The following is a 20,873-nucleotide window of genomic DNA, read 5'->3' on the forward strand; positions in this document are numbered from 1 at the left end:
ACAGTGCTTTGGATGAAAAAGTCATATACGGCCAAAAAGAGCAATTACATGATGTAAAAATATTCAAGGCTTTTATTTTGAAATTATTATTATGCTCCATTTTAAAGTTCCGACCTAATCCCATGTGTAACAGTGCTTTGGATGAAAAAGTCATATACGGCCAAAAAGAGCAATTACATGATGTAAAAATATTCAAGGCTTTTATTTTGAAATTTTCAGTATGATTCACTTCAGAGGGCCAAACTATTCCATTGTGTAACAGTGCTTTGGATAAAAAAGTCACATAAAGCCAAAAAGCGCAATTACCTGATGTAAAAATATTCAAGGCTTTTATTTTGAAATTATTATTATGCTCCATTTTAAAGTTCCAAACTAATCCCATGTGTAACAGTGCTTTGGATGAAAAAGTCATATACGGCCAAAAAAAGCAATTACATGATGTAAAAATATTCAAGGCTTTTATTTTGAAATTTTCAGTATGCTTCATTTCAGAGGGCCAAACTAATACCACGTGTAACAGTGCTTTGGATGAAAAAGTCATATACGGCCAAAAAGAGCAATTACGTCATGTAAAATATTCAAGGCTTTTATTTTGAAATTTTCAGTATGCTTAATTTTAAAGTTCCAAACTAATCCCATGTGTAACAGTGCTTTGGATGGAAAAGTCAGATAAAGCCAAAAAGAGCAATTACATGATGTAAAAATATTCAGGGCTTTTATTTTGAAATTATTATTATGCTCCATTTTAAAGTTCCAAACTAATCCCATGTGTAACAGTGCTTTGGATGAAAAAGTCATATACGGCCAAAAACAGCAATTACCTGATGTAAAAATATTCAAGGCTTTTATTTTGAAATTATTATTATGCTCCATTTTAAAGTTCCGAACTAATCCCATGTGTAACATTGCTTTGGATGAAAAAGTCATATACGGCCAAAAAGAGCAATTACGTCATGTAAAATATTCAAGGCTTTTATTTTGAAATTTTCAGTATGCTTCATTTTAAAGTTTAAAACTAATCCCATGTGTAACAGTTACTGAGTTAAATCAGTTATATACAGCCCATAGCAGCAGGTAGTTCTAAAGGCCAGTTCTCAGTCCTGATCTGTTTCAACTGAGGGTAGATAGAACTACAGTGATGCGTATTCGTAGTCCTAACCAGCAGCCAATAGCCTCTTGAGTTCCGTTGCTATGGTAAATAATGGTCTCAGCAGGTGTGAGCTGTGAGCTCTGAGCTCTCAAACACACAAGTGTGTTTGAGCAAACACACTTTACTGAAAAAAAGCATTGGAAACAAATCCTTCTTGTTCGGGAACCGTAATACATATTGGAAAAGCGTTTTAAGCGTATGACAGGTCAATGTGTCTTCTGCGATAGTCCCGAGATTCATATCTGTACCTCACTCAGAGCATTTACAGCGATGAGAGAAAGAAATGTTGTGCCCAGATCTGAACCGAGATCGGCTGTCACTGTAATTTGAGCAAAAATGAGAAAGTTTGGGTCGCTTAGAGGCAAATTGTGGACAAACCGTAACTGGTATCGACGAGCCGTCTTCACTTTCGAAGAGATCACAGACGTATCTACAAAATGAAATTTGAATGGCATTTCTAGGTGAATTTGTGACGACACAGCAAATCCTCAAAAATAGGGTATTTCTAGGATTTTTCCCATTGAGTTATAATGGGGTTTTTTTCGTAGTTTTTTGCGAATTATGTCGCCACGTTAAGCCCAAATCCCACCAGAAGTAATAGCTCCAATGGCGTGAATTTTCTGCACGTTTTGGTACCTCATTTGTAGGTGTGCACCCAGCGGTACGAGCCGCATTAACGGTTACGGAAGAAAAATAAAGATTAAAGAGACGCTTCTCTCCGACAATAGTAATAGGTTCCTGCCATTGCTTTGCATGGCAGGCCCCAACAAGGAAATGCTGGCTAAACTCAGATCTATGCTGAGATAATCTGCACAGATTGACTCTGACTATGTCAGCTTGCTTGTTCACAAAACCATGGATGATCTAAAGATTAATATAAAATGTACTTTTATGTTTGTTAATGTGTCTGTTTCATGTTTCACTCTAGTTTTCTTTCCTTTACATTTTACAGAGATTTATTGTGGAAAAACAATACTTTATTTGGATTTTGAGAGATACGTCAATGTTAAGACAATACTCATCTGTTTCTTTTTTTTCTAAGCTTCTAAATAAAACTAGAAAATTTCTGAAGAAATTTAGCCGGGGCCTGCCAAGGCGTGCCCGTCGGTTTGGGCCCGGCGTTGTCACGCTACAAATTAGCATCGATGCTAAAGAACGCTGCAACGTAATCAATAGCATGTGGAGAATCACAAGAACGTTAAGTAAGGTGGACGTGCACCATTCAGTAAGATTTAAAATTTTCTCAAGGCTTTTATTTTGGAAGTTTTGTTAAACTTCATTTGAAAGGGCCAAACTAATCCCATGCGTAATAGTCATTGGGTTAAAATAGTTATATAATGCTCAAAACACAAGTAGTTGATGTAAAAATATTAAAGGCTTTTATTTTGAAATGTTTGTTAAGCTTCATTTCAAAGTGCCAAACTAATCCCATGTTTATCAGTGCTTTGGATAAAAAATTCACATAATGCCCAAAAGAGCAAATACCTGATGTAAAATTGTCAAGGCTTTTAATTTGAAATTTTCAGTATGCTTCATTTCAAAGGGCCAAACTAATACCATGTGTAACAGTGCTTTGGATGAAAAAGTCAAATAAAGCCAAAAAGAGCAATTACATGATGTAAAAATATTCAAGGCTTTTATTTTGAAATTTTCATTAAGCTTAATTTTTATTGCCCCAATAAACCCATGTCTAATAGTCATTGGGTAAATCAGTTATATAATGCTCAAAACACAAGTAGTTGATTTAAAAATATTAAAGGCTTTTATTTTGAAATTTTTGTTAAGCTTCATTTCAAAGGGCCAAACTAATCCCATGTGTAATAGTCATTGGGTTAAATCAGTTATATAATGCTGAAAACGCAAGTAGTTGATGTAAAAATATTAAAGGCTTTTATTTTGGAATTTTTGTTAAACTTCATTTCAAAGGGCCAACCTAATCCCATGAATAACAGTCATTGGATAAAATCAGTTATATAATTCTCAAAACACAAGTAGTTGATGTAAAAATATTAAAGGCTTTTATTTTGGAATTTTTGTTAAACTTCATTTCAAAGGGCCAACCTAATCCCATGAATAACAGTCATTGTATAAAATCAGTTATATAATGCTCAAAACAGCAATAATCTCATGTAAAAATTCTCAAGGCTTTTATTTTGAAATTTTCAATATGCTTCATTTCAAAGTTCCAAACTAATACCATGTGTAAGAGTGCTTTGGATGAAAAAGTCAAATAAAGCCAAAAAGAGCAATTACGTCATGTAAAAATATTCAAGGCTTTTATTTTGAAATTTTTGTTAAGCTTCATTTCAAAGGGCCAAACTAATACCATGTGTAACAGTGCTTTGGATGAAAAAGTCAAATAAAGCCAAAAACAGCAATTACGTCATGTAAAAATATTCAAGGCTTTTATTTTGGAATTTTTGTTATATTCAAGGCTTTTATTTTGAAATTATTATTATGCTTCATTTTAAAGTTCCAAACTAATCCCATGTGTAACAGTTACTGAGTTAAATCAGTTATATACAGCCCATAGCAGCAAGTAGTTCTAAAGGCCAGTTCAGTCCTGATCTGTTTCAACTGAGGGTTCCACTATAGTTAGAACTACAGTGATGCGTATTTGTAGTCCTAATCAGCAGCCAATAGCCTCTTGAGTTCCGTTGCTATGTTAAATAAGTTTCTCACCAAGGTGTGAACTGTTAGTGACAGAGCCTGAGACAGCCTAGAAAATCCTGTCGCATGACTTTGCTCTGAAGCACCGTGACAGAAAACCGTACGATCTAGATAAATTTCGAAAACATTTTACCGGAGCAGACATGCGTATCAATGTCAGGACCGATTTTGATACCAATCGTGCGATATTTGTGGGCGTGATGGCGATTTCAAAATTATTTTGGGGTGAAAAAGTTCTCTTGATTTCTCACTCTAATCAGTGAGAGACGCACTCTAATTTTAGGAAAAATGAGAAACTTTGGGTCGCTTAGAGACAAATTGTGGACAAACCGTAATTGGTATCGACGAGCCGTCTTCACTTTCGAAGAGATCACAGACGTATCTACAAAATGAAATTTGAATGGCATTTCTACGTGAATTCGTGACGACACAGAAAATCCTCAAAAATAGGGTATTTCTAGGATTTTTCCCATTGACTTATAATGGGGTTTTTTTCGTAGTTTTTTGCGAATTATGTCGCCATGTTAACCCCGAATCCCACCAAAAAGTAATAGCTCCAATGGCGTGAATTTTCTGCACGTTTTGATACCTCATTTGTAGGTGTGCACGCAGCGGTACGAGCCGCATTAACGGTTACGGATGAAAAATAAAGAATTGGGAGAATAGCAATAGGTTCCTGCCATTGCTTTACATGGCAGGCCCCAATAAGCTTTTCCTTCATCTCACTCCTTCTGAACACGCTCAGCCAAGAGCCCCTGACCTACAGGGGGCCCTCCCACAAAATCAATATATATTTATTTCTTATAGAGATAAAAAAAAAAAAATTGGAGATAGAAAAAAGCACAAATTAATCACATAGTGTTTTTAAAATTGTTTTAGCAGTAAAAATGAAATGTTCCCACTCCCAGACCAAAAAGCACACATCCATATTTGCACTGATCCCCGCTGGATCTGCATGAAATGTTCCTGCTTAGCGCGCTAGACGGTGACGGTGTTCAGCAGCAGCAGCAGTCAGTGGAAGACAAGGACGGATGTAGCTGTTACTAAGCTGCCTAGAAAATTAATAAAGTCAGGTTTTTAAAAAGACAGAGAGAAAAAGACAAGAGTCAATTTATAGCCCAGAGAGGTGGGTACACTGTATGAGATTATCAACCATTTAGCACAGTTAGCTTAGCTTTGCCTCCATTTCACTAGCATTTAATGAATGAAGGAAAGAATCTAACAACATATTCATATATTTAACTGGCACCTGCACTTCATACCACAGTTAACAACAGATGAGCCAGCTCTAGCTGGTGAGCAACACAGTGTTCAATGACAAGCAAGTTAGCCTCACTCCAGGGAATCTGTGTGGATTTTTCCTTTCTCTACTCTTCTTACAGCTACACAACAAAAACAATTTATTTATTACTCACATAAATTAAAACAATCTTCATAAAATCTTACATTAGCACACTTAGCAGTGAGTGAATGAGGTTGATTAACAACACTAAGACCCTGCTCTAACAGCAACTCAATGACAACTTGAAACTTTGTTCTTCAACAGGCAATGCTTGGATAGGTCTCTACCATGAGTTGTACAACAGCTGGAAATGGTCCCTGACTGCCAGCAGCTTCTATGGAGCTGGAGAGTATAAATTTAGGAACTGGATATTTGGCTCACCCAATGACCTTGGGGGACAGCAGCACTGTGTTAGGTTTTTAAGTGACGACACGTATTTGGGTGGATGGGATGACTGTCAGTGCTCGGACCTAAGACGTTTTTTGTGTTACACTGGTAAGATTTTCTTTCAGTTTACACTAAAAGTCTGTTGTTCTTTTGTTATATAAAATCTCCTGAACACTGAAATGTTGGTCATGGGGAAAAGGTGGAAATATTGTTTCCTTCTTTGCTCATGTAATTCTGGTTAAAGCCACTTGATGGCATCAGTTCCTCTTTATTCCCTTATTAATGACATGACTGGTAAACTTCAAGCATTCCTAAACATCAATCTGTTTTATTTGTAGGTATAGTCGGTAGCTGCATTGAACCGAAGCTCAGCGATTCTGCAGAGAGAATTATATTGATCTAGCCAGATAATAAAAGCACAATATTAAAACAAATTGAAATTATATGTAATTTACTACTTAGCACTGAGTTTTCTCTCCCCACTTTTGTGTCATTCCAGTAATTCAGCAGCAAAATTTAAACTTATGAACCTACAAAGCAGACATTAACATTTTATTGTCATTTGAAAATAAAAAAAAGTTTGTCCTTTTTATATGCTTTATCATTATGTGCTGCTTAGTTTACCTGTCCTGAGAAATAAATAAAACTATATTGAAGTTTGTTGTTGAAATGTCAGAAAATGTGGAAAAAATAATCATAATCCAAGACAAAGAAAGTTATTATCTGCAGAACCAGTTCAGTTTTCCTGTTTTTTTTCTGTAAATTTCTTATTTCACAGTATATGAAATCAAGCAGAAACTAATAACATCAGAACACTACGAGGTGGCATCGAAGTGTGGATTGGGCTTTATCGGGACAAACTGTGGTCAGATAGCAGCCACTGTTTCGACACTGGGAGACCAGTCAGCCAGACGATGTTTACAGTCAGTAAACCCAATACTGAGGCATAAAATATATCAGTGAAGTTTAAATCTTCCGTTTTTTGTTTCATTTAGTCTCTTTCTAAGTAAAGATGAACTTTTTCACTCAGTCCCAGCCAACACAGAAGGTTTCAGAGCATCAGAACAAGATGAGAGCAGCATCACTCTGCAGTGGAATAAGATAAACAACACCAGCTTTGTTCTCCAGTTTAATGGATCAGAGACAAACATCAGACCACCAGCTGGAGATGTACCAGTAAACTACACAGTATCATCTCTCACTGCTGGAACCAAATACACATTCACTCTCTTCTCTGCTGCTAGTTGTTCAACAGGAAGTAAAAAATACTCATGTATAATTCCTAGTTCTTCAGAATGCCCTGCACGCAAACTTTTCCATCATTAACTCTCTCCACCCATCGAAAGCTTGTACTGCACTTCCCTGTTCTTCTGTCTGTCATGGTTTTGTTACGGTGCTCTATCCACACTCATGATCGCTCTCAGGAGAAAGCTTAAATAAAGGTTTATGAAAGATGATAATAATGAATATGATGAGAACTGGAATCAAATATTCTGGACATTACATGGTGGCTCAGTTATGGGGGTAAGAGTGAGGAAAGTTCACAAATTAATATGAGGAGGATTTTTATGGAGCAGAGGAAAATAAGCAATTTCAAGATGTAAAAATAATGTTTGCCTCTAGGAATCTAAAGTCCCCAAAGTTTCCACAATGTAATTGCCCCATTATATTAGATCCATGACAAAGTTTCAACTCAATGAAAACATAAGCAATTTTTCGCAAACATAATGATTGATCATTTGGCACTCTTCAACTGACTGGAGATGGCAAAGAGCCAGCAGTTAGCGTGCCAAAGATTATTTGATGTCAAAGCAAAACTAAAATAATTAATCATGAAATGAAAAGATCCTTATTGTAGACTAAGGTTCTTCTTAATATCTGCCCCATTCCATCTCTTTTTACACCTTGGATAACTTTATTAGTCAAATAGCTTTTGAAGTATAAACATTATCAGTTATTGATTACTGTGTTTTGCCTCTTAGAAAATGCCTTTGCTTTGCTTCTACACAAAAAATAGTCACATCTTCTACGAGTATCCACAATAATTTCTTTAAAAGAATACATTTTCTATCCTAACAAAAAATAAAGAAGCTCTGCTTATTTGTTTTTGAGGAATGTTGTTTGTCAGGAACCTTAAGTTTCAGAACAAGGAAATGTTTGCTAAATTCAGACTTATGCTGAGATGATCTATGCACAGATATAGAGTCTGTCAACTTCAATTTGTGCACTTACTTAAATGACTAAATTCAAATAATTTAGAGCTTTAGGTGGTTATTTAAAGCATAACTAACATGTATCTGTTGCTGTGCCTGTTTTCACCTACTTACACCTACTGCTTTTTTGTTTTACATTTTTTGAGAGCTTTATTACGTAAAAACAAATACCAGTGCATTTGCAGAGGTGCTTCCTTGTTAAGATAATAATCCTCTTCATACGTTTGTTTCTATGTTTCAATCATGACATTTGCTGTTCAAAGTTGATTATCTGGTTTCACTAGGTTTCAAGAGATATTTTGTTTTTTTGCCTTGCTTGTTTTTGTTAAATTGTTAATGTTATGTTCTTTAGATTTTCTCGGGCTCTAAATGGATTTTTTTTTCCATTCCTCCAGCGTCTCTAGCTTTGTGTTTGGGTCTTCCAAACATTTCATTATGACAAATAGTGAAAGAAGTTCACCAAACAAAATGACAGCAAATTACAGCAAAGGATATTGATTAGCAGAAATTTGGTGATTTGTTTAAATATATATTGTTGAGAGAATGTTTTATCATATTTATGTTATAAACATATTTTTCTCAAACATGCTCAATACGGGTACTCTGGTTTTGTACTGACAGATGTGACTTAAGAGCTGAACCTTGGAGAGATTGTTGCATGGAATAACTTCAGCTGTAAACACAGCAATATTATTTCTATAGACACAATGAGTGACTCTATATTGAAACATTTCTAAATCTTATTGTTGTGCAGCTTCTGAAAATGCAGAGGAAAGAGTGTTAACTGGAAAAACTTCAACTGTAGGAACAACTATATTATTTCACCAGCTTTGTTCTCCAGTTTAACGGCACAGAGACAAACATCAGTGCACCAGATGGAGATGGACCAGTGAACCATACAGTTTCATCTCTCACTGCTGGAACCAAATATACATTCATACTCTACCATGTGTTTATGAATGTTAGAAGCAGTGCTGTAAACATCACAGTTGCTACTGGTAAGATAACTGTTAGCTTAACATTAAACAAATGTTTGTTCAACATCTCCTTTTTATTACTTCAAGCATTTCATGTAAAATCAACCATTCAGCTTGCAAAGGATTTTATGGAATTTATATGAGGTAAATATTTATGTTTTTGTCTCAGCTCCTACAAATGCAGAAGGTTTGAGAGCATCAGAACAAGATGAGAGCAGCATCACTCTGCAGTGGAATAAAATCAACAACAGCACCAGCTTTGTTCTCCAGTTTAATGGATCAGAGACATTCATCACAGCACCAGATGGAAATGGACCAGTGATAATGTTGTTGCCAATCCAGACTGTAATCTAGATTAACACCAAGAAATTTGCACTTTTTCTTACATAATAGAAAATGTGTTTGGCATTTTCTCTCTTTCTCCTACAGTTTATAATCACCTAATTTATTTTGGTCACCTTCAAGATGAGACAATTGTTCCGACACCATGAATTTGAGCATTCTGCTAATTTTGCTCAAATTTTCATGCTTGTGTCTCATTCACCTGTAAAACTGCAGCATAATCTGAATATTTCTACAGATGACTGGACTCTCACTCTTCTGACATCTTCAGAGAAAAAAAAACACACAGAGTATGATCTCCTGTGCTGTTGACCACCTGCTTAGACACATGACCTTTTAGTCTCACACATTATTATATTGGCAATTGACTTTTGATAAAACAGCCTTAATGCAAAGTGAATTCCTATTAACTCTGGTAGTGTTAGATACTGGCGGATCAAGTGACACATCTATGCTTTATTGTGTGACGCCTTTTGTTTTAAAACTATGTTCATCTTCATTCTTGTACTGCCATGTGTGCTGGTGGCCAGTTAAAAGCAGTTCTTCCATGAAAGCCACACCCACCTGAAATACCTTTAAACATGCAGAGCATCTCAAGATTTTGTTATTGTTTGCCTTGCAGGTTGTAGGATGTTAGCATGTGCAATTTGTGAAATACATTCATAGTGTTTGGATTTAGAAGATATTATCCGGATACTTTAACTTATCTCAAGTTTTCACTGATGGCTTACAGGCTGATCCTGTTTGGGTTCACAGGTTTGTGTGTTTTCTTATTCTAGTTTCTCAAAATCTTTATTCTTTCAGACATTTTTACACAATAGGAAACTGAGACACAGAGGAAAAGTAAGAAAAAGGCTGAAATCAAATTCTGTGTTGAAAATGAGCATGCACATTTTATACTGGCTTCTAATAATATTTTTTCTTTTAGTCATTTTTACACAATGAGAAACTGACAGAAAGACAAAGTAAACATAAGTTAAAACTAAGTTGTATGTTGAAAATATTCAGGTAAACTCTGGATATGTGATTAGCACTTTCACCTGAAAGCAAGGAATCCAAGCTTCATATCCCAGAAGGGACCTGCCTGCATGTTCTGTCTTTCTTTCTTAAACAGCCTTAATGGAGAGGATATCTACCCAGGATTAACTCAACCAAAACCACATACTGTTTGACCCTAAATCTGACTCAACATATCCATAACTTTTTTTTTTCTTCTCCAAAGAGATTTTGCAGCGCTAGTGGCTTGTATTTTTTGAGACAGTAGGCAGACAGGAAAGAGGGCGAGGACATGCGGCAAAGGTCACCTGGACCGGGAGTCGGACCCACGACGTCCGTGTCGAGGACTAAGGCCTTCAAACGTGGGGCGTGCTAACCCCCTGCACCACCACAGCACGCCCCATCCATAACTTTTTAATCCATTAGAATTACCAATATTGTTCTTAAAATTTTAAATTCTGATTATATTCAGAGGTTTGCATGTATTTCCATACCATTATTTAAGAGTTGCTCTTTCAACAACACGACTATGGTAAACCCATTTTTGGGCTTACCATAAGACAAGACAAAACAGTGTGTTATTTTTAATTATTGCTGTAATATTTCCTACTAAACTTCTTCACAATCCTACATTGTGAAGTGCACCGCTCCCTCGTGTCGTAAAACACCCAAACTGGTGTTCTGCATTTTTCAAGCAGCATTATTCATCCAAAAGTAACATGAGACATAATGGAAACACTTCAGTTATCACTAAAGATAAAGATATTTGTTCCTCTGTATTTTTAGACGGTAATCTGGCTTCTTCATTTTGTTTTTTTATCCAGTGTTGGTAAGGGACTCGTTTCACAGAGGAAAATCCAAAGCGGATTTATTCAATATCTTTTTAAGGTCTTTAGCTTTTGTTCTGAAGCTAATATCCAAATTTTGTAGCAGATCACGTTTTACTCTAGGAGACAAACCTTCTTTCCCTCCTAACCTTTAATGGCTAACTTTTCAAATGATACTTGCTTATACTTGTTACATTTGAAGATGAAGTGGATACTTTCAGGCATCTGGAAATTTTACCAGACGAACCAGATTTATTTATTCTATTCCTCTGATTTTGACCAACTTGTTTCCATTTTTCCATGATGTCACTTCAGTAAGTAGTGTGTTTAAAATACATCCACAGGTTTACCTCCATATTCCATACTCTAACATTGTTTTACAAATGTTAGAGTATGGAGTTAACATCCTTCCTGGGCTTTCTCTAATATTTTAGCATCATAGTAATCTTAGCTAGCTTGAAGAAAACTATTTCTCTCTCCTTGTTCAGTATGTAGAAAATAGATTTTTAATACATGTTATGTAAATATCTAGTTTTAATTGTATATCTTCTTTTGTTTTAAAATAATAAATATATATATTTTAATGATTTTTGCACATTTTGACTGCTAGTAGTTTTGCTCCAAAATAACTTTATTGGTGAAATCATATAGGAACTATGACGTTTATCCTCCAGGGAAGCTGATCTGAAAAAATATTAACTAATCGCCAGGGGTATTTGCTGAGGAAGTCATAAAGCATGTCACTCAGGTGTGTGAGTGACAGAACACTGGCTCCGTAGGTTTGGAGATGAACAAACCAGCTATGAAGGTTACTTTGTGGTTCCTGTCTACCAAGTTCAATAAATCCTTTTAAACTACACAGATCATGGATATTGCATTAAAACAAATTCTAGAAAGGTTTTAGGACAAACAAATTGTAGATCTGAATGTCAACATTGACCAGGCACGTGCAGACGGGGGTCGGAAAGGGGCTTGAGCCCCTGCCCCTTTTATCCTTGATGCCCCTAGTGCCCTTTATGAGTTTTTTTTTTTTTTTTTCATCTGTATGTCAGAAGGCCTGTTTGTGCCCCTCAGCAATAATATTTAGCTAAATATAATAATTTAGCAAAATAAACCAGTCTGGTTGCCCTCAGTCTAATAATGACACTCAGAGCCTCCATGTTGTTCAGACACCAGGTCCATGGTGAGGAGGAGGACGGATCTGTGTCCTCTAACTATCAAATTATGGGCAAGAATATTTTTTCATGCACTGGTTTGTAAATAAAAACGTAGGTCTGATGTTGACGTCAGAAAACCTGTTTCTATTAATATTTTTATAATCGTCCTTGCAATAGCGGGACAAAACCAGCCTCACCCCTAAACACAGAAATGCTTCGGCTGCAGAGAAAACTTCTGACTTTAACTTAATCAGGCTGCCAGGTTCGCTACAGGCAGTCTGAGTCGATCCCACTGACAGATATAAAGAATATCTGTCTTATATCAGACATCCTGATATAAGACACGGTACTGCAACTGTCACCACGAGTCGCAACGCAGATCAAAGCCCCGTACCACCTGTTGATTCTTCGCTCTGCTTCTCCTTAACGTCACTACCAGGCAGGTTAAAGCCGCTGCTGACGAGATCTGGGCTGGAGGTGAGCGGCTGGAATAGAAGTTATTGCAGAACCTCAAGTGTTAAAGGAAGATTGGAGTTCACAAAATAAACATCAGAGAAAATACAGTAGCAATAATTAGAACCGCAGCATAAAGCTAAACATGCCACAATTAAATGAATCAAAATGTCCCCAAAGCATCGGCGGACTGATAGGGGACACCGGGGGATTAAAGGTAGATTCCAGGTAGATTCCAGAGATTGAGTATGAGTATGCAGGGTCGGTCCAAGGTAATATGGGGCCTTAGACAGAACCCTTGCCCCCAGAAACCTTTCCTACTAAGGACCTCAGCATCACTAACATGTTTAAATATAGATAAGATGAAGTCTGTCAGAGGGAGACCAGGTTTATTGGCCGAGTTTAAAATCAGTCACTGATTGTTGGTTATTTGCTGTGATGTACTTGTGAAAAACCCAGCTCAAACACAAAGATTACACCATATTGTAGCCATGGTAACACAACAATCAAACTATCAAGATGATTCTTTAAACTTTTACAAAGTAAACTTCCTAATTCAATTCTAAATGTATAATTTTCTTTCTCAGCTGAATGCATTAAATAAAATGTAATAACATTGTCATTCTCTATAAATGATGCTACAGGTTTAGATTTACAGTCTGTTTTACAATTAAACCAATTCTAGGAGCCCCTGAATGGCCCCTACCAGCGGCTACTGAGTTTTCTTTGCCTTGATATCCCAGTCTTATAATTCTAGATCTCAGAGTTGCTAACATGTAGGCCTGTCGCGATAAACAATAAATCAATTAATCGTATGATAAATTAAAACTATCAACCTCATTTTAATTATCGGCATTATCGTCTCTTCCGGCCTTTTTCTCTTTCTGTTGATGAAACTGAATGAAAAAAAGCTCAACTCCGGTGCTCTCCACTGACTCTGCCTTCCTCATTTCCTAAGTGTAAAGCCCAGCGCACACGACACAATCTTAGAGCTGTCGGCCGATTGTCGGTCCATTTTCAAAACCTGAGATCACATATTACCCGACAGAAATCCTTGGTATAACGGTTCGATCGTGTGGTGTCCAACAATGGGCACAAAATAATGGCTACAAGTTCAGTTAACTAATTTTAAAACCGGGCATTAATCAATGCTTTACTACAATCTACCTGCAATGCATGTGGCTAGTGTCAGCGTAAAGTCCTGACTGAATGAAAATCATTAGAACCTATTTACGTCACGTTAACGAAGAACAGCTGAAAAGTTACCGGGTTTATCAACTGCGGTAGCAATTTTGTTTCAACTTCTCCCCTTGTCTTTGTGTATTCTTTGCACAAAATGTTGAATAAACATTAATGTTGTTTCCACATATTATCTCTAATGTGCTGGACTTCGGGTTGCGCCGTATCAGCTGTTTGGGATTGTTAGAACGGCCAATGTTCTAAGATTGTCGTAAGGGGAAAAATAGGGGCAAAAAAACCTTGTAGTGTGAACTATTGCATCAGGTAGTCGATGTGCCCATTTTCTCTATTTGAATCTAATTATTACTGAAGGGCAACATAGTATACAGACTTCATAATCTGCACTCCTTTGGTTGAATGCAGTATTTATTTCCACTTTGGCTTTATGTTGTTAAGTTTTTATTCAAGTACATTTTTTGTTAATGGAGACTGAGAATCCATTTTATTTTTGTCTTTGGTTGTTTTGTTTATTTTGTTTATCAGTTCCAGTGTTAAGTGTTCTTTTAAAAATAAATTTTTGGCAGGAAATCGCATGCATTATTACGCCATTTCCATTAAATCAGTGTAAAAAGGTCTTCAAACAATATTATCTTTTATTGCAATAATTTTTGAGACAATTAATCGCTCAGCAAAATTTGTTATCGTCACATGCCTATTAACATCCAAAAATTATATAGAGTTAACCCCTTTGAGCTTTTTTGATCTATAAAGCAGTCTGCAGCCAAGTTGTTGTAGAGGTTAAATATATATTATTTGGGCTTAGTTAGTAAAATGGCAGCAAATTTCCTTATTTCATAACTTCATAACCAGAGACCTTCTCTCCAATGGTCTGTTTAACAGCTACAGTCTCAGATCAGCTCAGCCCTCCATGACTGTTAGCAGCAGAAACAGAAACTTTATACCTGTTGGGGAAAATAGACTACATTTGCTTTGCATTGTCCCCACATAATGGCAATAATATAGTTTGATTCAATTAAATTCTTGATTAATTTGGGTTGTTGCTATGTTGTTCGGTGTTTTAAGATCTTGTTCAATGTGCCCTTTTTAGCTTTGAGCCCCTGCCCCTCCACAGGTCTCTGCACGGCCCTGACATTGACGGTGACTCTTGCTGAACAAAACTTAACTCTCCACTTCTTATTTAGATACACTAATAATAATCAAATGCTTTTAATCACTATTTTTTCTGACATTTTCCTTTGTAATTCAATCCTGTTACAGTTTAATTGGTTTTATTTCAGGCGCCCTGCTCAGTGTTGCCTGTGCCCAAAGCCATCAGTACTACTTTGTGAATACTTCGCTTACGTGGACAGAAGCTCAGAGCGTCTGCAGACGGGACTACACTGATCTGGCCACCATTGAAAGCTCAGCTGATGTTGATGACTTTCTAAGTACCAACTCCAGTTATACAGGTGGGTTTTTAATTTGAAAAAAGGAAGACAACACAGGTATAAACACAAACCCTGCATTGTTTTATCAGTATTGCTGAAAGTCTTATAATATGTAACAGTAAACATGTTTCACTGAATCTTCTAAATATAATAAACATGTTTTTTATTATTTAGGCAAGGCCTGGATAGGTCTCTATGATGACACAATAAACAGCTGGAAATGGTCCCTAAATGACAGCAGCTTCTATGGTCCTGGAGAATATTCATTTAGGAACTGGTATCCGGGTGAGCCCAATGACGGTTTAGGACAACAGAACTGTATTCGGGTTTATGGTTCTAGTGTTAACGCTCCAGGCCAATGGGATGACTTTCAGTGCACAGCAACATGGCAGTTTGTGTGCTATAATGGTAAGTATATACTGTATATGTGGTATATAAGAAATAAAATACAAAATTAAAGTCTATTTTCTTTTGGTTTTCTTATTCTACTTTTTGTGTATATATTTACAGGTACAGTAGGTGGATCACCATCCTATGTTTTGAGTACTTTTTCACTAAACTGGACAGAAGCTCAGAAATTTTGCCGTGCGAATTATGTTGACCTGGCCAGGTAAATAACAAGGTGGTATCTTAAAGCAAATACTGCATTAATGCATGATAATCTATAGAGAGAGGGATTGTAGTTCTAGTTCATAAATACCAGATGTTTTCTTCTGGGCTTTCTGTGCTTTAAGACATTGACATTATTCTTTCTCTATATAGATACTTGGTCCTGGTTTATTTTGTCACTAAGGACAGTGTATTGTTTCTGTCAACTATTTTCCATTTACTTCTTGTTACTCCTGTTGCTGAGTTATGCAAGCTGTATTCCTGTATTTCTGGTAACTCTGGTATCTGTTGTCATACTTTGCTTTCGCTTGTGTTTATCAATCATTCCCGTACATGTTTTTTTCCATCTGTGTTTTCTACTGCTGCTGCCTGTTTATTAAACTAATCTCTTTTTAATTCAATGAACATATCCTCCTATGATAGAAAATGACACACTGGTCACTTTTCTCATGCCAGATGTCATTTTCACCAGTGTTTTTTATTTCCCACTGTTAAATTCCTCACTACCTATAATATTTCAGTTTAGGCTATCTGGTAGTGAGAAAGTGAACAGCCCATTTAAAAAGACTATAATCCTTTAAGCAGCTGCCCAAAATATGAATCCTGATCTCAGGAACTCTGTTTCTTGTGTTCTTACCATTTACTGTTGGATCACTTTGAAAGAAGATTAATGCTTGAAACTAGTTTAATCCCTTTAACTCTGGATCTCTTCAAGAGCTTGTAAATCTATTGTGATTTTCATAAGCACTTTTCTTGAATCATCATCTCAGCAAACATTTGACATAAAACAGTCACAAGCTGAAATTTTATTATTTTATGCCTTTTTTCTATCTGGGTCTGTAATGCATTTTTTTGATATTTGAACAAAAGAGTATGCTACAAACAATATTTTAAAAGTTAAACAATACTGCGGTAATAGGCTTAAATTATGTTGTGAACATACAGTTATATTGCTTTGATACAGTGGCTAACACCCCAAGTTTTTTCTTTTGACATGATTGGACTATTTTTATTGACTATCAGAGCTCAGACATTATGTTTGTACAACATGAAGTTTTAAGTTACTGCTACTTTCATATGAATTAGAAAACTCACAATTCAAAGTTCGTACACCCTAAAGCTTTAAAAACCTATGTAACTTTTATAAGAAACATCTAATACATATATATATATATATATATATATATATATATATATATATATATATATATATATATATATATATATAGACATATATATATACACGAGCCGCAAGGAAGGAGGCAGAGGACTAGTGAGTGTGAGAACCACAGTCCAGGACGAAACAACTAAGATCCATAAATACATCAGGGACAAAGCCTCAACAGACAATGTGCGTGAATGTCTCAGACAACAGGGAACGGAGGTTGAGGTGCCAGAGATACCATCATGGGAGGACAAGCCCCTACATGGGATGTACCACCAGCAAATAACCCAAGTGGCTGACATCAGTAAATCCTACCAATGGCTGGAAAAAGCTGGACTCAAGGACAGCACAGAGGCCCTCATCCTGGCCGCCCAGGAACAGGCCCTAAACACCAGAGCAATAGAGGCCCAGATATACCACACCAGACAAGACCCAAGGTGTAGGTTGTGCAAGGAGGCCCCTGAGACAGTCCAGCACATAACAGCAGGGTGCAAGATACTGGCAGGGAAAGCGTACATGGAACGACATAACCAAGTTGCAGGCATAGTGTACAGAAACATCTGTGCAGAATATGGACTGGAAACCCCGAGATCAAAGTGGGAAACACCCCCAAAGGTGGCGGAGAACGCCAGAGCTAAGATCCTGTGGGACTTCCAGATCCAGACAGACAAAATGGTAATGGCGAACCAACCAGACATTGTCGTAGTGGATAAACAACAGAGGAAAGCCGTTGTGGTAGATGTAGCAATACCAAGCGACTGCAACATCAGGAAAAAGGAGCACGAGAAACTAGAGAAATACCAGGGCCTCAGGGAGAAACTGGAGAGGGCTTGGAAGGTGAAGACCACAGTGGTGCCTGTGGTCATCGGGGCCCTCGGGGCAGTCACCCCCAAACTGGACCAATGGCTACAACAGATCCCAGGAACAACATCAGACATCTCAGTCCAGAAATGTGCAGTCCTTGGCACAGCCAAGATACTGCGCAGAACCCTCAAGCTCTCAGGCCTCTGGTAGAGGACCCGAGCTCAGAGGATAAGAACCACCCGCGGTGGGTGAGAAGGGAATTTTTTATATATGTGTGTGTGTGTGGGGGTGGGGGTGTGTGTGGGTGTGTGTGTGTGTGTGTAAATAAAACTATCACCATGTTGTGACAGTATGGGATGAGACACATAATCTTTAAAAAGATCTCCAACTCCTTGTGCTGGCATTTTTAATTACTTTATTCTGTCAGGATCAATAAAGCTCAGGAAAGGTGAGAATGAACCATCAGTGTTGCTTCTTCTGTAGGGTGCAAGTTTAGGTTTGGTAAGGGAGGGATTTCAGTCCCCCTTGGTCACTGTTTAACTGTTTATGAGAGTTCATGTAAACAAAATTGTCTAAACATTTACGACAAAGTACTTAAGATTATAACGTGCAATAATCTCCCATACAGTCGTCTTCTTTTCTGACTTCTGTTATTTCAGGTATTGTTAAATAAAAACAACTCCATTTTTAGTTGTTCTGAAATGGAAAATCCAAAGAAAACCAAACACATTGATTTTCTTTGTATACTGTGTTTAATTTGATTGTTTATTTATTTTTTTCCATTGCAGTGTACGAAATCAGACAGAAAATGAAATCATCAGAAACCTAATAGGTGCCAGCACTGTTTGGATTGGACTGTATCGGGAAAAGCTGTGGTCTGATGGAAGCACCTCTCTGTTTCGAAACTGGGCGGATGGCGAACCCAATGAGCCCTCTGGGGATCAGTGTGTTGCTGGATCATTTAGTGACTCTGGAAGATGGTCGGATGAAAGTTGCAGCCTGAGTTTGCCATTTGTCTGCTACAAACCAAGTAATGTATCTCATTTCTGCTGCTTAAGCAGTCTTAAATAATCCTTAATTTTATGTCAGGAAAAATGATGTTGTTTATCTTAAGAGGAAGAATTATGTTATGGAACACAGAACAAATAACAAACTTTAATGAAAGTTTTGCTTTTGTTTAACAAGTAAAAAAAATACAAAAAGCCCAAACATTAAAATATTTTTTGACACTGATTAATATTCCTGTTACTGTTTATATTGTCTTTATCTTAGTCCCACCAAATGCAGAAGGCTTTACAGCTTCAGCACAAAATGAGAGCAGCATCACTCTGCAGTGGAATAAAATCAACATCAACACCAGCTTTGTTCTCCAGTTTGATGGTGTGGAGACATTCATCAGTGCACCAGATGGAGATGGACCAGTGATCCACACCGTCTCTTTTCTCACTGCTGGAACAAACTATACATTCACTCTCTTCTCTGTTCTTGACAACGTCAGGAGCAGTGGAGTCAGGATTACTGCAGCTACTGGTAAGACTTTACATTTCATTAAGAAAGAGAGACTTTTTTAACACCAAAATTTTGTTAGTCGGGTGTGCTGTGGTGGCGCAGGGGTTAAACACAACGCACATATGGAGGCCTTAGTCCTTGACACGGCTGTCACAGTTTCGATTCCTGGCCTGGCAACCTTAACCGTACGTCTTCCCCCTTCTCTCATTATCCACTTTGTCAATTCACTATCAAATAAAGGCGACCAGAGACAACAAACCTTAAAAAAATTTTAAGAGAATGTTAGTCTGCAGTCTATTGGTTGGACATTGATCAAGACCCATCTGTTATATAAAAATTTAAAAGACTCAGTAGAGCAGGAGTAAAGCACAACTGTCACAGGTTCAAGTCCTGGTCTGGTGACCTTTGCCACATGTCTTCCCCATTTCTCACACCCAGTTTTCTGTTCGAAGACTGTTAAGGCCTTAAGAAATTACTCAAAAATCTGCTATGTAGCAACTAATTAAAGAGTCTCATGTGAAGGACAGCAAGGTAAATAAACATGTTAAGTGGTCATTAAATTTCTTAATAACATCGACATTTTCAAACAGAAATAGAGTGTGAGATTTTTCCATTCTTTGTCGAGAGTAGGATTTGTTTAATCCATGTATAGAGAGTGACTGTAAATGGAAAGAAGAATGTAGCTGTCAGGCTGTCACAAGTAGATTTACTGATGAGAAGGATTTAAAAGATATTATTTTATTTATAAGTTGCAGCATGCCTATTAAAAATATGCTAAAACCAAGACTTGACGCTAATATTTATTTAACTCACATTGAGGGGTGAGAAAATACATTTAGAATTTGTTTATGATTTCCACTTATTCATTGTTGTTCTCAGCTCCTGGAAATATTTTTTATATTCAACAGAAAAGTTTCAAAGTTCCTGCTGTATAGAAAATATACCGGACGTAAGATCAATGAAATATCAGTGCAGTATTGAGTTCTCTGTATGTCATGGACCTATTAAATTATTGAATAAAGTTGACAAAATGTAACTCCCCCTTTGTTCATGAATGTAAATATAAATAATCTACAAAGGATCAAACTATAAGAGTTTCAGGAAGAGATTCAATAGATTCACTAAATCACTTCAAGGTGTTTCTGTTACTCTAACAATCCAGTTCATTAACGATTGCTACTGCAAGTTAACAAACAAGCTCTGAAAATGTTGGTCGACTAAAGAGTGTTTTAACTGGAGTTGAATTATACTTGACATTATTCAAATCAATTATTGATGATTTGAGAAAGTCACTTCACTACCAAAGTCCAATGTAATGAAGACATTAATTAGCTCATATTCATTTCTTTCAGCCCCCCAAAATGCAGAAGGCTTCACATCACTGACACAGGATGAGACCAGTATCACTCTGCAGTGGGAAATTGTCAATAACAATGTCAGCTTCATCCTCCAATATAATGAAACAGAGTTGAATATAGCACCACCTGCTGGACAACAACCATTACTTCTGAGAGTTTCATCTCTCACTGCTGGAACCAAATACACATTCACTCTCTTCTCTGTGTTTGAGAACGTCAGAAGCAGTGGAGTCAGCATTGCTGCAGTGACTGGTAAGATATTTATTTTCATCAGTTTAAAAAAAAACTTTGTTTAGTTACTGATGTTGGAGAAATCTTACTTAAACCTTGGAGAGACAGTTAAACCG

The 20,873-nt window shown here is 36.8% G+C and overlaps 1 protein-coding gene across 1 annotated transcript in view; it reads left to right on the forward strand.

Annotated features, from left to right (window-relative positions):
• The window catches only part of LOC116732420 (uncharacterized), a 51,716-nt gene that overhangs the window by 21,136 nt on the left and 9,707 nt on the right, over positions 1–20,873 (forward strand). Inside the window, exons 15-16 of the mRNA XM_032582568.1 lie at positions 18,932–19,189; positions 20,521–20,778. Of these exons, the coding sequence (XP_032438459.1) occupies positions 18,932–19,189; positions 20,521–20,778 (516 nt within the window). The remainder of the gene's footprint in view (positions 1–18,931; positions 19,190–20,520; positions 20,779–20,873) is intronic.

This window comes from Xiphophorus hellerii, chromosome 14 (genome assembly GCF_003331165.1).
Source record: "Xiphophorus hellerii strain 12219 chromosome 14, Xiphophorus_hellerii-4.1, whole genome shotgun sequence".
Lineage (NCBI taxonomy): Eukaryota > Metazoa > Chordata > Actinopteri > Cyprinodontiformes > Poeciliidae > Xiphophorus > Xiphophorus hellerii.